This window comes from Ursus americanus, chromosome 36 (genome assembly GCF_024610735.1).
Source record: "Ursus americanus isolate L20-20 chromosome 36, mUrsAme1.1.p, whole genome shotgun sequence".
NCBI lineage: Eukaryota > Metazoa > Chordata > Mammalia > Carnivora > Ursidae > Ursus > Ursus americanus.
In genome coordinates this window covers 22,384,428-22,405,494 of record NC_142162.1, presented here as the reverse complement: position 1 = coordinate 22,405,494, position 21,067 = coordinate 22,384,428, and the positions used below count along the sequence as shown (strand labels likewise).

Here is a 21,067-nt window from a genome sequence, read left to right as displayed (position 1 = left end):
GGAGAAGATACCGGAAGAGATATCACAAAAGAGATGGTGTGATGAAGTTTTGGAGTACATATAATTTGATAGGCAGCCAAGGGCATCCCAGAAAGAGGAAATCATGTACGCACAGGGCACAGAAACAGGGAACCACTGGGAAGATACTGTCAGGTGATGGTGGGAGATGAAGGACCAGAGGAATCCCCCATAATATATTCTCTATGTCCTCACTGTTGGCACAGCCTGTAGAAGCTCGCTTTGCTACAGTGATGCTGAGGAACTGTAACTGGAATCTCAGTGGTTTGCAGCAACAAAGGTTTTTTGTCATTCATGTTACATATTAGCAATGGACCAGCTGAGGCTCAGCAGCCCTGTGACCCTGAGGTTCTGCTCTAGGTTGCAGGTGGACTGTGTGTCAGCCCCAGGTCTTCCCATTCTAGGACTCAGGCTGACTGAGCAGCCTTTCTAGGAGACTCCCTGTTCTCATGGCAGAGGGTATGGAGGAAAGTTCCCATATCCCTAAAAGCTTCTGCTTAGGAGTCCTGTCTACTCACATTTCCATTAGTCCAAGCCAAACAGAGGAATGAGGAAGTATACTTAGCCAACAGGAAGGTAGGAAGGTATAACAAGGATGGTGATGCAAAATAATCTCTCAGGGGAGGGAACAGATGATTGGAAATGATAAAAGAACGTGCTACAAATGGATTGAGAAGGAACAAGGAGAGACTGTTGCAGTAGTGAAAAGTACTGGCAGTGTTGGCTGCATAACAAATTATCCCAAAATGTAGTGGCCTAAAGCAAAAACAATTATTTTATTATTGCTCATGGTTTCTGTGGCTCTAGAATTCAGGAAGAGCTTGGCTGGGCAGTTCTAGCTTGGGAGTTTATAATGCACTTGCAATTGGAGTTTAAGGGGACTGGAGCAGCTCCTTCTCAGGGACTCTCCAAGTCATCTGGTTTGCTTTTTCTTACAACATGCTGACCCCGGGCACTCAGTCTGCTTATGTGGTGGCTAAAGGCTTCAAAGTTAAGCACTGCAGACAACAGGGCCGAAGCTGCACTCCCTTTTACAATCAAGCCTAGGGAATTACATAGCATCACTTCTGTTGTACTTTTCAGCAGGGATTGATAAACTTTTTCTGTTCAAGCCCAGATAATAAATATTTTAGGCTTGGTGGGCCATATGGTCTCTGCCACAACCACTCATAACTACGCAAGTTGGCCACTGTAGCTCAAAAGTAGCCATGGGCAATTCAAATCCCAAGAACACTTAATTTAGGGACAATGAGTTTGAATTTCACACAATTTTCTTGTCACAAAATACTACTCTTTTGACTTTTTTCAACCACTTAAAAATGAAAACAAGGTTCTTAGCTTGCCGGCTATCAGGTCAGAATCGGCCCCCACACTATAGTGCCAACCCCTGCTCTACTGGAGAGGTGTCCAGTTGGTTATGTCCATAGGCAATTGGAAACACAAGTTTTACATTCATAAGAAATATCTGGGCCAGCATTATAGAGTTGGGTGTCACATGCATATGCATGGTAGCTGAAGCCCCCAAGATCAATGAGATTTCCCCAGAAATGTGCACTATGTAGGAAGCCTAGATACCCTGGAAAGGAATCTTCAGAACTCAAGCATTCAAGGGGTGATTTGAGGATCCAATGAAGAAAGGCCAGAGGAGAACCACAGCCCAGCCTCCCTCTTGCCTGTTTTTCTCCACTCTACATTTCCATATTCTTGTCCCCACCTCCCGTTCCTGTCCCCAACACTAACTTTCCACCCCCAGACACTATTTTCAAAGTGCGAGTTAGACAGCAAGGCATATGACACTTGTAATTTGGAGGAGAGAGATATGCTTCACACTCCTTTCTGTCCCATTCACTCATGCAAAAAATATAGTAACTTTATTTGTGAAATCATATGTTATTTAAATACTAGGTGGCATTATTGCATGTTAAAGATTTTCTTAAAGCTGCATAACAGATAGCTACAAACCATAATGGTTTACCACATATAGAAGCAGACTAACAAATTTAACCATATGAATTAGTATTTGAAAACATTATTATTTGCACTTTATTGACTGAGAAGGAAAATAAATTTCTGCAGAGAAGGCACTAAACTGCAGCATTTGGGGAAGACTAGAAGTTGCTTACCTATATTTTCTCCACTTTAATCTTCAAAAATCTGTTGAGAACTTCTTCAGAGAAGGGAAGCTAAACTGGGTAAGTAATTGAAGTAATGAACATACTTTTTATCCAGTGTCGGGGGCGGGTAGAGAATGATAGATTCCTTGGCACGTAAAACGTCTGTGTAGAACAGGCAGTAATATTTGATAAGCAAGGTATTAGAAATCAGTACAGATAATTTTGCAAATTGAGGCCAGGATAAAATGACGAAAAAGCCGTGGTAGCGGAGTGTCATGATGTAGCATGAGGTAGGAGGCAAAAGTAGTGCAATCATACGACAAGTCTTGAGAAGACAGATTTCTAACTATGGCGAGTTAGGAATGTGGGAGGTGGGACCCTCTCAGGGACCTTCCCCTTTCTGTGACTCATTTATACTGTTCCATGGGGCTTTAAATAACATGTCGCCGATTATTACTAATTCAGCAAATATTTAGTTTACTTCTAAGCCAAGATAAAAATCAAAATGAAGAGTACTTTGTCAGGCTGAACGATAAACAACATTTAAATAACATTCAGTTCCTGCCCAAGGGAGATCATACGTTGTTAGGGAAGATTCCATATGTACATGAAACAGTTGCTGTAGATGACCTCCTTCTCTAGGCTGAGATTACTGAAGCTAGAAGCTCTGCCTCAGGAAACTGTCCTTTCGAAGACTGGTTTGCTTGTGGTGCTGATAGCCAAGGAGCAGGAGGTTGGCACCTTTAAGAAAACACCCTAGAGATGGGGTGCCTGATTGGTTCAGCTGGTTGGGGGTCCAACTCTTCATTTCAGCTCAGGTCATGATCTCATGGGTCGTGGAATGAGCCCAGCGTCAGACTCTGTGCTCAGTGGGGAGTCTGCTGGAGATTCTCTCCCTCTCCCTCTGCTCCTCCACCCCTGCTCATGTGCGTGCATGCTCCCTCTTTCTCTCTCTCTCTCTCAAATAAATAAAAAAAGAAAAAGAAAACATCCTAGACAGTGTTTTTATGCAAATTAGGTCTTGCTCCCAGTCTGGAGGACAAAAGCTTTCCAGTCTAATAATCTAAAAGGTTATCTGCTATCTCCTTTACAGACAGGGGAATTGTTGCTTAACTCTATATTGTAGAGGCTACTTTAGAATTTATAGTATATTTAACAGTCTGCCTTCAAGTTATAACATTTCATATATAGTCTAAGAACCTTATAATTCCATTTCTCCCCTCCCAGCTTTTGTGCTACTGTCATAACTTCTATTTCTACATCTGTTATAAACCACATACACATTGTTTTTGGTTAAACAGTCAATATTTTTGTAAAAAAGAATTAAATATGAGTGAAGTATTTATTTGATTGTGTAGTTACGATTTCTGGTGGTCTTCACTCTTTTGTTTAGATCCAGATTTCCATCTGGTATCATTTTTATTCTGGCTAAGACTTCTTTTCACATTTATTACAGTGTGGGACTGCTAATAATGAATTCTTTTGGCTTTCCTATATCTGAACAAGTCTTTATCTCACCTTTATTTTTGAAATATATTTTTGTTGGACATAGAGCCCTGATCTTATTTGTCCCTTTTTCATTTGGTCCAATCGTGCCAGAGGTTTATCAATTGTATTAGTTTTTTCAAGACCAACATTTAGCTCTGTTAATCTTCTATATTGCATATTTTCCAGTTTAATTCCTACCTTATCTTCTTATTTTCTTCCTTTATAACCTTTCTTCAACTTTATTATACTATTCTTCCTAACTTTTCCTATTGGTTCTTTAGTAGCACATTAGTTTTAAGATTTTCTTCTTTTCTAATATTAGAATTTAAAGCTACACATTTTTCTCCAAGTATTGCTTCAGCTGCATCTTACATGTTTTGATATTTTATATTTATAATTTTTATTATTGCTCTGGTCAAAGAATCTTAAATATTTATCATAAGTCCCTCTTTGAACTACAAGTTATTTAACAGTGCAATTCTAATGTGCCTTAATATGGTTTCCTTTTTTCTAATTATCATTTTATTCCCTATCATAGATGTGTCTATGACCAATCTTCTAAATGTACTGAAATATGTGTTATGGTCCAATATATAGTCAATTTTTGTAACTTTTCTAAATGTACTTGAAAATAAAGTATGTTCTGCAATTTTGGGGTACAATATGTGTTCATTAGATCAAGCTTACTTATAATGTAATTACTAATCCTATGAGCCCCACAAAATGAAAACTAAGGGCAAAAGCAAAATAATTTATATTCCAATTTTACCTCTCTAAATCTGATTGCTCCTTAAACTAATTCCTATATTTAAGTTCCTATTCAACATCTCTACTTGGATGTCTAATAGTGACCACAAATGTGATATGGCTTTCTTTTTCAGCCCACCAAGACCTGCTCCTTCCCCAAGCCTACTTACATCAACATCTCACCAGACTTATTCTCCTTCATTGATTCCCTCCTCCCAAACCCCCCTTTTAATCCATTAGGAAGTGCTTCTGATGCCTCCTCCAAAACTATGTGCCATCAGTCTACCTCTGTTGATTCTTACTACAGGTACCTGAACCAAAGAAGAATTCAAGAAGACTACTATAACAGCCTCCTGATTGGCCTTCCTGCTTTCTGTTTTATCTTCTTTCTCCTTAAGCAGTTCTCCATAGATTTGCCAGAGTAATCTCTTAGAATTATAAATTATAAAATATCATCCCCACTTAAAAACCTTCAATTATTTCCTCTCATACTTAGAATAAGGTAAAAACTCCTTACCTCACTTTACAAAGCCTGTATGATCTGGCTTCTGACTGTTTCCCCATGCTCACTCTACTCTTACTCTGGTCTTCCAGCTCATCCTGCAAGCCATAAAACTTGTTCTCACCTCAGGGTCTGCATCAGACAGGATAGGATAGGTTATGCTACTGCAATATAAAATCCCCAAGTCATACCAAGTATCCAGTAGGGTTGTATTCCATAGAACAACTGAGATCCACCATGGGGACTCAGTAATTCAGGCAGCCTCAATCTTGAGCTTCCACTATTTCAGTCTGCAGCCTCACCAACGTTGATTGTAGTAGAAGAAGAGAGGGTCATACATCAGCCTGGAAATTATTTCTATCACTTCCTCTCACAAACAGTTTTCCAGAAGTTGTCCATAATCCCACCTATTTGCAAGATGGTGGGGAAGTTTAATCCTTTGTATGCTAAGGAGAAGCAAGTCAGATATGAGTACCAGAACTGTTCTCCACTCTTGGAATGTACTTTCCTCTCATTTTCACATAGCTGGCTTCTTATTGACATTTGTGCCTCATCTCAAAAGCCACTTTCTTAGGCCTTCATTGGTTACTCAGGTACTCTATATTCCAACTGCATATTAATTTTCTGTACATAACTTTCAACTCTCTAATTTACTTGTTTGTTTACTGAATAATTTCTCCCCTACTTACAATATAAGACCCATGAAAGCAGGTAACATGTCTATCTTATTTACCCTGGAATTCCCTGAATAAATATTTATTGAATAATTTAAAAGAATTATTGGGGCGCTTGGGTGGCTCAGTTGGTTAAGTGTCTGACTCTTGATTTCAGCTCAGGCCATGATCTCACGATCGTAAGATCGAGCTCCATGTCAGGCTCTGTGCTGGGCAGGGAGTCCAATTAAGATTCTCTCTTCCTCTCCTCCTCCTGCTCCTCTGTGCTTTCTCTTTCTCAAAAAACAAAACAAAACAAAACAAACCATTACTTGAAAATGCAAATCCGATCATGGCATCCCTCCTTCCATTAAGGGATTTTTATAATCTGCAGGATAAAGTTTAGACTTTCTGGCATGAGATATGAATCTTCATAATAAAATGTTTAACTTTCATTCATCCCCAGAGGTTGCCACTGGAAATATGGTAGTAAACTTAGAATATCACACTAAGCTTCATATCTAGTTCTACTCTTTCCTATACTCCATGTTAGAAAAGACACATGAGAATTTAAACGGCTAACAAATTCCTGTTTCATCGGATAGATCCTCTTTAAAGTTGAGGATTTATAGAGTGAGGATGGGGACAGATTAACAGTCTACTCATACAAATTGTACAAAGAAAAAGATACACTTTCTAATTTGCTTTCACTGATAAACTCAGTATCCTAAACTAACTCAGGAAAATGTTTATGACTTACATTAGTCAGGACAATGCTAGATTATGTTGCAGAAACAAAACAAAACAAACAAAAAATCCAAAGTACCATGGGCTTAATGCAAATGTTTATTTCTTATTCAGGCAAAGTTCAATGAAGTTAGGTGGTTCTCCATCTTGTAGCTACACCAGCTACACAAGATATCCACGTGTTCTGCAGCAGGGCAAGAGACAAAGGAGGCACAGTGGTTCTTAACTGCCATGCCCCAAAGGTGACACAAGAAACTACCCCTCAAGTTAGACTAGCTAGAATTAGTCACATGGCTTGAACCTATCCCCAGGGGAAGCTTAGCAATGTAGAGAAGCACATGGCAAAAACCTCTGCCTTGATGAGGTCCTTTGATCCTTTCTATCCACACAAAGAACACAATCCATTCCCAAGTAAGACAACCTAAAATACAGACCTTCCTCAATTTATGATGGGATTATGTCCCAATAAACCCATCGTAAGTGGAAAATATTGTAAACTAAAATGCATTTAATACACCTAACTTACTGAACACATAGCTTAGCCTGGCTACCTCCGATGTGATCAGAGCACTTACATTAGCCTGCATTTGGGCAAAATCATCTAACACAAAGCCTACTTTATAATCAAGTGTTAACTATCTCGTTTAATTTGCTCAATAGTGTCCTGAAAGTGAAAAACAAAATCATTATAAGTGTTCTGGTTGTTTACCCTCCTGGTCGCCTGGCTGACTGGGAGCTGTGGCTTACTGTCCCTGCCCAGCATCACAACAGAGTATTGGACTGTGTATTGCTAGACCAGGAAAACATCAAAATTAAAAATTTGAAGTATGGTTTCTACTGAATGCAAATCACGTTTGCACCATTATAAAGTTGAAAAATGGTTAAGTCAAACCGTTGTAAGTTGGGGACTGTCTGTACCGTGCTATTGTTGCATCCAGCTTATGTTCTAGATCTTCAAGTCATCTATGCATTTCTCTTCTTCAGATATGTTTCTTCTGTGTTGATTTATAAGCCAAAAGAGTCAACTATCTGCCCTTCTCTCCAACACATCCAATCTACAATGCTAAAGCAAGAACAGAATAACCACAATAAAAACTCTCATTTGAAAAGTGGAGGAATAGAAGATATAAAGCAATCAACAGTCAGGGCAATGCTCCCAGTTGGGAAATACCAGGAAGATCTACTACCCTAAAGGTGGGAAAGAATCCTTGATTAGACCCCTGATTTTGCTGAGAAACACTGCCTTTTCCATTGTTCTCTGTGGCCTAATGCTCTGCCTTTTGAGAGATGTATTCATTTTCTGTGGTTGTTATAAAAATGACCTTAAACAACAGAAATTTATTCTCTGACAGTTCTAGAGCCCAGAGGCTTGGAATTAGAATCACTGGGCTGAAATCAAAGCATCAGCAGGGCTGTGTTCCCTCTTGGTAGGGGAGAATCCTTACCTTCAGCTTCCAGCTTCTAGCGGCTGCTGGCATTCCTTGGCTTATGGCTACATCCCTCTAGTCTTCAAAGGCAGCATTTTCAAAAGTCTTCCTGCTCCGTCTTTACACATTGTGTGAGTGTGTGTGTCAACTACCTCTTTCTCTTTAAGGATACTTGTGATTGTATTTGGGGCCCATCCGGACCATCCAAGACAATCTATATCAAAATCCTTACATTAGTCATACTTGCAGAGACCATTTTTCAATGTAAGGTAACACTGGTTCCAGGGACTAGGACCTGTTATATTTGGGGACCATTATTCAGCCTACTGTAATAACTTAATCCTTTTTTATTATCTTCCATAACTCCATCTGAAGTGAGCCTTTGGGGGCTGCACAGCTTTCTCAGCCTGCTTCTAGCTGGTGGAAGTTTAGTGGTCCAAGGATTGTTTTAAGTCTTGGACACCACTTTCCCAGAGTTCTTCTTGTTGATTCTTATTGTTGTTGATTTCTTTTACAATCTTCTGAATTGGATGACTTCTTGGGAAGCACAGGGGAACTTGGAAATTAGATACTGCTACCATTAATAACAATTTATTTCTGCTTAAAAATACTATCATGTATCGTTAGGTTTACTCATATTAAAAACTGGAAAAAATTAAAAGCTTAAGAAAAATATCATTCATACAGAAGAAGATAATTTTTAAATGCTGAAGGGGAGAAATTCTCTATTAAGATACACACAGATTAAACCTATACCATGTCATCAGAAGTAGAGATGGTTTTAACCAATTGCGGATCAAACTACAGGAAGAAATGAGTAAGTGCCAGCATTTACTAAGCACCAGAGACTTAATGCTATCCCATTACCAGGATAACGGCATCTTTATCAGAATGTAAGGCACTGCAGACACATGCTACAAAGGCTCAGCCTGACTTCTCAGTCACTTTTTGAGTCTTCAACACACAGACTTAATATCTTTTTTTAAAAGATTTTTTATTTGAGAAAGCACACGTGAGAGAGCATGGTAGTGGTGGGGGGCGTGGAGAGGGAGAAGCAGACTCCCCACTGAGTAGGGAGCCCAATGTGGGACTCGATCCCAGGACCCTGAGATCATGACCTGAGCCGAAGGCAGATACTTAACCGACTGAGCCACCCAGGCGCCCCCAGACTTAACATCTTTAAATGGCTTTTATATAGATGGCATCTTACAGACTTCCCTTTGAAAATCTAGTATTGCTTGAGTGTCATTTGTGGCTAAGAATAGGTCAGTGAGAGTATAGTAAGAGGAAATGCAGAATATGAGAGAAAAAAACCAAGTCAGGAATTTGAAGGAAAAGAAGGCAGAATGAGCAAAAGCAATAAAGGAATAGAAATCGAAGTTGAGGAGAAACCAGAGACTTAAGGAGGGGACAATGGAGAACACCCCCCCCCCCCGAGGCAGAAGAGTGGGAGTCAGAAAGAACAGGGTTTGAATTTCAATTCCCACAATTAAGATTGTAGGTAATTTCTTAGTTTTTGTAGGCCCTCAATTTCCTAATTTGTGAAATGGAAGTGATCATATCTACTTCTCAAAGTTACTGAGAAATTAAATAATATCTGTGAACATGTTCAACACAGTGCCTGGCACCTAATTGGCATATAAACATTAAGTTCCCTTTCCTTATTACCTGACAACAAAGTACAAATGGGAAGGAAAGGAAAAAGAGTAGGGGAAATAACTGTCAAATTAGGGGGGGAAATGTATGAATTCTGAAACTATGATCATGGAAAAGACAAAGGTGCAATGGACCTAAGGTAATAAGTCAATTCTAAAAACCAGAGACTGAAGAGTGAAGGAGTGGAAGCAGGAAGCGGCCACAGAAGTACAGGCAGGAGGTGAGTGAGGCTTGGACTAAGATGGTGATGGCGCACCTGGTAGGAACCATTCAGATTCACAATATATTTTAAAGTCTTTGATAGGGAAAAAAGTAATTCTTGGAGTAATTGGGTAAGTTATGATTATTACTTAAAATAAGGCAGATTGGAGGTGGAGCAGGTGTGTGTGTGTGGTGGGGGTGGGGGGATCAAGAGTTCTGTTTCGGTCTTACTGAGATGGAAATGCCTGAGACGGCCAAGTGGAGGTGTCAAGTAGAAGACCTGAATGTGGATACCACCAGCATATGCATGACAGGTAACTGAGATGGAATAAGATCCCCTAAGGGGAGTACTGCTAGAGGAGGGGGAACCTAGTACTGTCTCCTGAGAAATTCCAACTTGTAAAGATCAGAAAGAAGAGGAGGATCCAGCAAGGAGAAGAGGGACCAGGGAAATAGGAGGAAGCCAGGATCGTGTAGTGAAAGGAAGGAAAGAATATGTTAAAGGCTGGTCAGCAAGGGGAGGTCTATCTAAGAACATACACTGGATTTAGAAACGTAGAGTTGGTGAGGGACTTTATTGAGAGCATTTCAGTGAAATGGTCAGGACAAAACTTGAGGTATTATGTGACAGCCCAACATTTGAAGCCAGTATTGGGTTTTCTATTAAAAAAAAAAAAATTCACTGGGGCACATGGGTGTCTCAGTCAGTTAAGTGTCTGCCTTTGGCTCAGGTCATGATCTCAGGGTCCTGGGATCAAGCCCCACGTCAGGCTCCTTGCTCAGTAGGGAGTCTGTTTCTCCCTCTGTTCCTCCCACCCACCCCCACCCCTGCTCATGCTCTCTCAAATAAAATCTTAAAAAAAAGAAGTCATAGCAGGCAGATCATTAAATTTCCCTTTCAAAATCTTCCAGTGGATTTCTGTCACCCACAGAAAACCTGAAATCCTTCCCATGAGCCTCAAGTTCCCACAAGATCTGGCACTTGCTATCTCTGTGACTTTATCTCCTTTCATGAGATCCTGCACTCTGCCCACTCTAGTCATACTAACCTTCTTGCTGTTCTTTCAACAAGCCAAACTCCTTTCTATTGGGAGCCTTTGCATTTGCTCTTCCTTTAACCTGGATGGCTCTGTTCCAATTACCGTCTAAGTAGTTAGCCTTGCCTAGAGACATGACCTTGTGACCTTTGAAAGGGAAATCTCTACCAGGTAAGCTACTTTTGATGTTTCTTTAGGGAAAAACAAGTTGTAAAAAGCAAAGAAACCCTTTTGAATATGGGTTCATCTGATTAGGAGCTACTGATTTACTTATAATGCTATCAGCAATACAACCTCAAAGGTTTCCAGCAATGGACTCTCCTTTTACTTGATTGAGCTCTTAGAAAACAACCACCACTACCACATATAGACAAGCTTATATTACTTGGGGCAGGGGGGAGAGGAAGGGGAGAATGACTTTAAAGAAAGGTGAACATACAGTTTAAAGCTTATCATTTTTGTGGGGCACCTGGGTGGCTCAGTCATTAAGTGTCTGCCTTTGGCTCAGGGCGTGATCCCAGAGTCCTGGGATCGAACCCCACATCAGGCTCCTCCCCTGGGAGCCTGCTTCTTCCTCTCCCACGCCCCCTGCCTGTGTTCCCTCTCTCACTGGCTGTCTCTCTCTGTCAAATAAATAAATAAAATCTTAAAAAAAAATAATGAAGCTTATCATTTTTGTAAGTTCATACCTTACAGTTCAAGTTGCTCTTAATTCCCTAACTGGTCCTAGGTGCTTAACTTTTCTTCAAAGTCACTATCATTTGATCCCTCAATCCCACCATAAACCATTTCTTTTGTCTGAATCTGGGTATATCTCAGTCTGAAGATGTCCACTTTTTATCACCATCTTGTTGCAGTCTAAAGTGCTTTCACCTTCCAATCGTATTTAAAATATAGACCATCCTTTGTTAAATATAAAAATGTACAAGTGATTCAATGCCTAATAGCCAACATCAGTAGTGAGATGACTTTACTAGGATGGCAGCAGTGAGGACAGAGGAACACAGATTTGAGGGACATATAGGAAATAGAACTGTAAAAAACTGAGAACTAATGGTGAAAAGTAAGAGAAAATGAGAAATTGATGATGACCAGTTTTCTGGCTGAGACTACTGTATACACAGTGGTGTCACTATTCATCAAGACAGAGAAGAGAAAAAAAGGTTTGAGGAATGGGGAGATATTAGTTTGGCACTTACTGAACTTGAGGTACCTGCAGGAGATACACTTCAGGCAGTAGGATGTACAGGTTTAAAAATGCAGGCTGTGTTATTAAATGAGTGAATGACCTTGCATTAATATCTTAACCTTCTTAGGCCTTTTCTACATTTGTAAAATAAGAGTGCTGTATGAATCTCTAAAGACAGATGAATATAGTCCCCGTCCTAAAACTTCAGTGACCTCAACTTTATCAGCAATCTTAAATAATTTGACTTGGATCCTTATTTCCTTCTCGGTATTTTGGAGTATCATGCTATCTGTGTGCATTTCACTTCGAAAATTTAACAAGAACTTTAATGAGAACTGTTAACTAGCTAAGAGTTCACAAATTCATGCAACTTACATTCTCTTAAATTTGAAGTGATAGTCAAACACTGGTTTCCCTTACTGATGAAAGACACACATTTAAGCTTGCTGGTCATTCCTGGGAATAATACAAGCATTTTAAAAAGAATTATACTGCTGAAATTTCTTTTCCATGTATTTTTCCCCTCATGAATTTGGAGAGGTTGGAGACATTCCTATAACAGGGAAAAGGAGGGAGGAAAATACGGAGGCGGCAAAAGGGGCTTATGCTGGACAAGTAATATCCATAAGATCTTCTATATCACTATATATTTTAAAAAGAAAAAAATCATTTAAATTAGTATCTTGCAATTTGACAATGCAAAATTAAGAATTAATAGAAATGAAAATTAAACTGGTCTCCTTAAGTTTTATCATCCAGAATGATCTTATTTCAGTATCAGGAATTCTGGAGTTCTTCCTGTCCTTTTCAAATTGCACACAACCTTTGGTTATTGTAAATTATTTCTAGGTTAAAATTAAGTTTGAGGGAAGGGGTACACTAACCTCATCGGGACATATACGTAAGGAGCCTTGACACTAAATGCAACTCTGGTTCAAAGACAGGCTTTGTGCAAGAGCTGACATACAAATGGCTCACTAGTTGAAAAAAAGGAGTCCAGAATCCAGAAGACTCATTTGAGAATACTGCCTCACCAGGAAGTATCCCTACTTTGGTGAAAAAGAGTCCATCAAAATCTTTAGGGAAATGCCATCCAGTTGAGCAAAGCGAACAATACCACACACTGGATAGCAGGTATGTCTTCGGCAGTTTCTATTGGGTTGGCACAAACTGATCGATCTTGATATGTTGAAGTATTCTCACAATCTTGTTCTCCCAATTTTAAGGATCCCCACATGCCACTGTGAATATAGTACTCCACAACCTAGTGAGATAGGTCAACAGGGGAGCCAGAATGGAAACAAAACGGAGTGGGAATTAAGAAGTTATTCCCTTATAACATTTCCAGCTTAAATAAAATTTCATTTTAACAGAATAATGAACACAAAACTGGATTGTGACTAAAAGCATAGACTTTGAAGTAAGGCAATTTGGTTCAAATCCCGGTGCCTCTACTATGCCTTTAACGTCTTGAAGCCTAAATCTCTTTAGTAAAAAAAAAAAAAAAAGAAAAGAAAAGAAAAATGAGGAGGATAATACTACATTATGGGCTTGAGAACTGTGTATTACATAACAAAAATAAAACCTGATAGACAAAAGAAAACACCATTTCAACTATGATTTTGTTAGACTTTTATTATGAATATATTTTTTGAGCCATCATTTCAACGGATCTCTATAAAACTGCAAATCTTAAAGCAGTTAATTTTAAAGGAGTCAACTCCAGTTTTATTATTAATACCAATGTTTTTTTCTTTAAGGACCATTGTGAGCATGACAGTATACTGATGGCCAAGCAGAAACCCTAGTTTGAATTTCTCTGAAGTAAAAACTATTCTACTTACTTGTGGATATTAACTTGATTGTGAAGAATATAAAGCAAATTTCTGAAAACCTGTAAATAAGCACATGAGACTACATTTCATAATTCATGGTAAACAGTTAATTCTTGATTCTTCAAGTAAATCTAACTGTAATACAGTAATCCAAAAGTTAACTCTGGTGTTGAAATAAGCTATGATTTTTGAGTACTGTCCTATTAATTTTTCATCTAGAATATTAGTTATATTTGTTTATATTACAAATGAAACTCTGAAACCAAGTAGGACACACAAAAAAATCAGTAGTAGTCTTGGGTTAAAAATTTCCCACATTATCATTCAAGGATTATCATTTAATCCAGATTTAGCGGTAACATGTTCCCCAAACCAATAAATATAACATGTTTATATTTATTGTATTTACCTATTTATGGGTAACAGACCATTAAAAAACCTGGATACAATCAAGGGCGAATAAATCAATAAGATGAACTATATACAGGAACTTTCAAGTTAAAAATATACCTTAAAAAATGAAGACAAAAAAAGTCCATTTCTACTTTCTCCTTGAGTAATTACTATCTCTTATGTGATAGTTTGTTATCCTCTAGAAGAGTAAGAAAAAGTCCTTTTGTATTTCATGATAGGTTTAATCAGGTAATTAAAACAAATTCTTATGATATCATCTGATATGTCCAATTACATGGGTATGATGTAACAAAAACAGTTACAAACTTATATATGCATATTTACATTATATATCCAAACTATCAAGCTAATCAACTATATCTAAGGAGATACATTATGACATGAGTTAAACAATTTTTCATTGCTTATTGAAAGAATGCAGTCAAGCTTTTAATGGAATATACAAGTGAGGCACTTTTGAGGTCAAGAATAGAAAGCAAATGACACTACATACTGGCAATGTTCACAAAAATCTATGTGTATCTTTAATACAAAGGTTTTTTTAACTTGATTATTCTTGAAAAGTTTCAAAACTAGCAACTTATGCAATTTAAGGAGCTTTCAGGAACAATGGCTAACATCAGTGTATCAAAGCATATGAAAGTTTTATAACCACCTGGCTGCTAGGCAAACAGTACCTTAAAACCTTAAAGCCCTTTTGTTGTTGTTGTTGGGTTTTGGTTTTGGTTTAGATAAATCACCTCAGGCTGTGATTTCTTAATGTTTTGACTCACTGCAAAACACCTTACGGTCCTATTATTATCATGGTTTATAGACCAATTTTTTTTAAGTGCAACAACAATGCAAGTTTCTAGTGCTTTCCCTTCTACTTAGAAATGTGATCCTGGAGGTCAAATTAAGAATGAGAATATTTAGTGAAGAATCCATTTTCTAGGTAACTGAAGTTTTCAAAGTTTTATGCAGAAAATGTTACACTTATTTAATGCATCTTTGGGCTAAAATTAAAAACTCAAATCTTACCCACATATTCCAAAAGAGTAATCACAAAGCCTAAAGTAAATTTCAACAAAAGAAACATCCTTTAAATTGCCCATCTGGAGGAAAGTACATGTTTCCTGTACTTTGAAGACTTATATGGATATTAGAAAACATCTCTGTGGCATTCAATTAAGGGGGTGGGGTGGGGAGTAAAAGAAAAGAAAAAGCAAGACTTACCCAAGATATCAGATGGCACTATACACATGAATTGAAAGTGCATTTGTATTACTTCAAAAGTTCTTTTTAGGCACTGCTGAATAACCAATGAAAATAGGTAGTTTCAAGTTTTCCCCTTTAAATTTTAACCCCTGTCCCAACATCATCCCAGAGACATACACACATTCTCTGAAGTTGTCATGATCAAATATAGGTGACGTTTATTTATTTATTTATTTATTTGTTTGTTTGTTTGTTTGTTTTTAAAACTCCCTAGCTGTTAATGGGAGGAAAATTAGAATACCATTTTGGTAATGGCTTTTGCAGGTTAAAAGAATTAGTTTTATAAATGCTTCGGCACATCAAGTTTGATTGCCAGTTCCAAATATCAATAAATATTTTAAGACAGGATATGTAAGAAGAAAGTGCTTAAAATCTTTCAGTGACCAAAAGACACATTAGAGAAAAGGTTCGTTTTACAGTTCATTTGAGATACATCTTACTCTTGCTCTCTCTGTGTGGAGGTGGCCACTACTTAAATAGCCCTTTTTATTGGTAGTAGTGATGAACCCTGTCAGTCTCTGGTCTATAAATCATCCAGCAGGTGGTGCTGAAGTTCCGTATCTCATATTTCTTCAGAAATCAAATGATTCCCCTGTCGAGGCAGGAGAAAAATCATTTAAGAATTATCAGTTCTGAACACAACAAGCCATCAGACCAAAGTCTTTCTTGTTATGCCATCCAGATGACTTCATTTTCAATATTTACTATTACTTAAGCTGGTTTAGCCATTTGCTGATACTACCAGATTAAAAGCAAAGAGAAAGGTTTCAGAGGAAAAGCCAGTTGGCAGTGCGAAGTCTGTACGCAGAAGGAGAAAACGTTCCTGAACATATCTATACACACTTTAAGAAATTTAAACTATCCTTTTTTCCCCCACATAATTCTAATTTATTCAAGAGAACATTTCCACATAGGGATTCAGATAACATTATATTACCAGTTAGTCTTCTAGACTGGTTTGGAATCTCAGTGTGTTAACTATAAAGATCCAAGGTGAAATAAAAACCATTTCATCACCATAGTTTTTAATGAAGAAACTTGTTTAAAATTGTAAAGGAAAAAATGGGAATGGGATGGCAAAATCTTAGCAGCAAAGTGGTTAAACAAATTGAAAATATTAATGCACAAACATTAAAATATTAAAGCATATATGTTGCATATAAAATACAGTACAGAACCAGGAGTTGCACTATACTGATTAGTGCTTAACAGAAGAAATGATTAAATTTGTTCTTCCTAGAAGTATATACACAGTTCATTTCCACAGCATTTTCCTATAGAGCCAGCAAGTTATTTTCTTCAGTTATTCACACCTTGCTCAAACCTGAATTATGAACTCAGCACTTACAAATATGAAAATTCATTCACAAGGAAAACCAATATTTCCATTTTACCAATAAAAAGTAATTTTGAAAGTTAACAGTCTATTCTAGGAAACCAAGTTTAGCTGAAAACTTCAGGGATGAAGATCACCTGGTGTAGCAGTGTTCAATTATATAAACAGTAAAAATAAGTCTTAGAACTGCTGCTACAGTGTCATATTTTGGATTTAATTCATCCAATTGATTTTTAGTACAAAACTAGAAATAACCTCTTCTTCATAACATCTATAGTTATCAATATATTTTTCTTCTTTTCAATGTGAAATAATACTTCAAGATGATCTATATACACAATGTTGTCAGTTCAAGCTGTCATATAAATATAAATGCTTTCTTAAAAAAAAGTATTTTACAGACAGATAGTGTTATATACATTGTTCAGTTTGATCTGGGGCAAAAGAAGAAAGCTAACACAAGCTTAAGTGTGATATGTAAAAAGAACAATACATAAATGACATTTTAAAACCTGCATAGAAATGAGCTTCAAATAGTAGTGTGATTTTAATTTTATCACTTCTGAAACTTCAAGCCGTTAAAAAAAAGGCACACTTCTCAACTTTATCCCTCTAAGGGAATGTTCTTAAAGAACCCTTTACTTGTTAGAGTTTTAATGTAACACTTAAAAAAGACAAAAAAAAAAAAACAAAAAAACCCAAACCAAACCAAACAAAAAAACAAACAACAATACAAAACGAAAAAAACAACAAAAAACAAACCAACCAGACAAACTGACCCCAACTACTTTAAACAATTTGTTGGAACATTTATCCAACTATTTTGTAAATAAAACATCCAGTAATACGATGCTCTGCGAAAGAAATAAAATTATATGTACAAGATATTTCATTCACAATGTTGGATTAAATACTTTCCTGGGATAGTTTAGTATATACTTTAACATAAAATAATTTTGCTTTTGGTAAGTTTAAATAAAGTAAAATGCAACTGGGAGAAGTTATTGTTATGTGAATAATAAGCATTGAGAATTAAGCTAGAAAATCATTAACACAGCTGAACATATTCTAGTTTAGCAGAATGATAAATGGAGATCTCAGGAGGAAACTTTTACATGAACTGTCCAGTTATACTTTTTGCCTTGTAAAACATTTGTAAATGCAGTACGATTTTTTGAAGGAGGAAACTCTGAAAGAAAACAACTTGCTGGTTGAATACCACAAAAAACAAAACAACCCCAAAACCTCACTTTTTTCTATAATGTTTACTTAGTCTCTTTTTATATAAAAATAAGTGTTACGTTCCCATCAGAACATTAGACAATTACATCTGTGCTTAAAAAAAAATTGGTCACTCAAGGCTATTAGAATATTTTTAAAGATTTTAGATTACCAGAATGTACAGACAGAACTCAATATAAACTGTAGCCAGAGGGAAATGGGGATGAAAATGTCAAATCATTCACATGGAATAAAAACATTATTAACTAGATGAGTAAAATATTCAAAATATAATGGAATGTGACAGTAGATATATATGTACATCTACTTCAGAACTAGAAGGGGAAGAAAAGTTTAATACGTGATAATTCGTACCTTATAGTTAAATATAAACATTTGTTATTTATACATAAAACCGCTTTCAAAAAACAACTAATAAATGATTTAGTTGCACTTGTTTTACTTCTTACAATTCCCAAGTGTTAACTTTTCTTAGATTGAAATCAACTGTCCCCTAGTGCACTTTTAGTTTATGTCTTAATGAATTCAAAACTTTAAAAGTCCCATCACCTAATGCATAAATATACAAAAATGCCAAAAATTAATCCCTTTTAGTTGGATATTTTATGCTCACTTTTTATAGCCAATAACCAGAAATGGTTTCCTTTTGCAAATACTCTTTACAACCTGTAACAAAACATGCCATGCACTGAAGGGAAAAAGTTAGGCATGGCTAGCATTTGTGAAAAGCCAAGAACTAACAAGTTCTGCTTCCTCCACGTGTGGCCCCAACGATACCAGGCAAGATTTCATATTGCTTGCCAAAAGCTTCCACAAATCCAAGTTAGCTAATTCCTGGAAACAAAGATTTTAAGCTCATTTTGGCACTGGATCCTTTCATCCAGCAGCTTTATGTTTCCCACCACAGCACCCACACGCCTCACCACAACGATGGCACATTCTCAAAGGGACATAGCAGCACATACATGGTACAATGAAAGACAAAGCTACTAGGGCTAACCATCGTAAGCAGAACTTGTCATCACTAGTGTCACATGAACAGGGATCAGAAAAATCTCCCTCTGAGTCTGACATACAATGATATAACATGCTCTCTGCACAGAGCATGCAACTAACTTGATATATGCATCTTTTAATAGGGTCTGGAGCATCCTGACATTTTCCCCTGCCATTTTCTTCATGATTAAACCTTTCCTGGCAGTATACGCAGCGGGAACGTTCACCATCTTCTTTTCTTCGTTTTGACTTCTTAAATTTTAATGAGGAAGGCTGTGTCTTAAATACCACAGAGTCTTTGAGTGAACTTAACTTAGTCTCATCCCCACAAGAGTACAGATAGTCTGATTTTTTACTGTCTGGTTTAGAAAATTGAATATTGGAATCAGTATCATCTCTCTCTAAGTCATTTTTCCACATGTCAGGATGTCTGTAGTCTGCATAACGACGTATTAAGATATCTCGAGGGTTTATTCTGACAATCTCATCCTCATCTTGAAAGCTGACATGTCGGATTGATTTCAAAGGGACCTAAAAAGGAAAGAGATGAAAACGGCAATTAGAATGGTGAAGGTTAATTTTATATGTCAGTTTGGCTGGGCTGCAGTGCCCAAATATTTGATCAAACATTATTCTGGATGTTTAAGTGAACGTGTTTCTTGGATGAGATTAATCTTTAAACTGGTGGATTATGAATGAAGCAGATTATCTTCCACAATATAGACAGACTTCATCAATTAGCTGAAGGGCTTAATAGTATAAAGGTTCATCACCGCCAAGCAAGACGGAATTCTGCTAGCAGACCGCCTTTGGATGGGACTGCAACTCTTCCCCGGGTCTCAATCCTACCTGCATATTTTGCATATGTACCTTCATTATTCCATGAACCAATTCCTTAAAATAAATCTCTGTGTACAATATACACAACTAGTTGGTTCTGTTTCTCAGGAGAACCCTGACTCATACAGATTCTAGTACCAGGAATTGGAGTGTTGCTATTAACAAGTACCTAAAACTGTGGAAATGCCTTTGAAAATGGATAGAGGCAAAAAGAGTTTTGAGGGGCATGTTACGAAAAGCCTTGAAGAGACTGTTGTTAGAAATGTGGACATTAAATGTGCTTCGGATGAGGGCTCAGATGGAAATGAAGAGCACGTTAGAAACTGGAGGAAAGGTGATACTTGCTATAAATTGGTAAAGAATGTGGATGAACTGTATGTCAGCATTTTGTGGAAGAAAGAACTTGTGAGTGATGGGCTTGGATATCTGGCAGGGATGCTAAGCAAAGTGTTGAAGGTGCCCAGTTTCTCCTTGCAGCTAACACTAAAATGTGAGAGGAAAGGGATAAACTGAAGTAGAAATTTTTAAGGAAAAAGGAAGTAGATCTTGAAGAATTGGAAAATTCTCTGTCTACGGGTAGTGCAAAAATTGAGGAAACATGGTCTAGAGAGAATACCAAAGGTGTGGCTGACCAATCATATCATAGAAGAGATTATGGTGTGATTCCTGAATTCAATCAACGATCTCAGTGACAATGCTGCCACAACAGATGACAGGGAACAGAGGTAGCATGAAACGAAGAAAGGTTTTGGACTTCTAGGATTTACAGGACTGGCAAAGACAGCTATCTGACTGAAAACATGTGTTATCCTATAAGAAAAGGGTGAGGCTCTTTCCTCAGTCTCGTAGGGCAGGGCCAATTCCTCAGTCTTAGTGGGCCAGAAAACCTGGAACCTTGGCTATGAGGCTATCACTCACTGCTAAGGGTTTGGGGTCACCACCCTGCTGGGCCCATAGGACAAAACATTGAGCCAAAGGAAAGAAGATTATTCCCAAACCTTAAAATCTCACAGAATTTGCCCTGATAGGTTTTAGACTTTAAGGACTCATGACTGCTTTCTTCTTTCTAAGATTTCTCCCCTTTCAAAATGGAGTATCTACTCTATGTCTTTCCCATCATGGTATTTTGGAAGCAGGTAATTTGCCTTGCTTTACAGGTTCCCAGGTAGAGAGGAATTTTGCCTTAGGATGAAGCACACTTTGCGTCTCACCCACACTCAACTTAGAGGATACTAAGATGCAGGACTTAGAACTGATGCTAGAACGGGTTAAGACTTTCGGGCTGTTGTGATGGAATGAATGTATTTTGCATGTAAGAAGGGATGAATGTGGGGTGCCTGGGTGGCTCAGTTGTTGAGTGTCTGCCTT

At 37.5% G+C, this 21,067-nt stretch overlaps 1 protein-coding gene across 2 annotated transcripts in view; it reads right to left on the bottom strand.

Moving 5' to 3' along the window:
- Positions 1-14,228: 14,228 nt before the first annotated feature.
- The window catches only part of SPRED1 (sprouty related EVH1 domain containing 1), a 116,360-nt gene continuing 109,521 nt past the window's right edge, over positions 14,229-21,067 (bottom strand). For both annotated transcript variants that reach the window (XM_045816051.2, XM_087859202.1), the window contains one exon: positions 14,229-19,390. In XM_045816051.2, the coding sequence (XP_045672007.1) occupies positions 18,740-19,390 (651 nt within the window). In that variant the 3' untranslated portion in view covers positions 14,229-18,739. The remainder of the gene's footprint in view (positions 19,391-21,067) is intronic.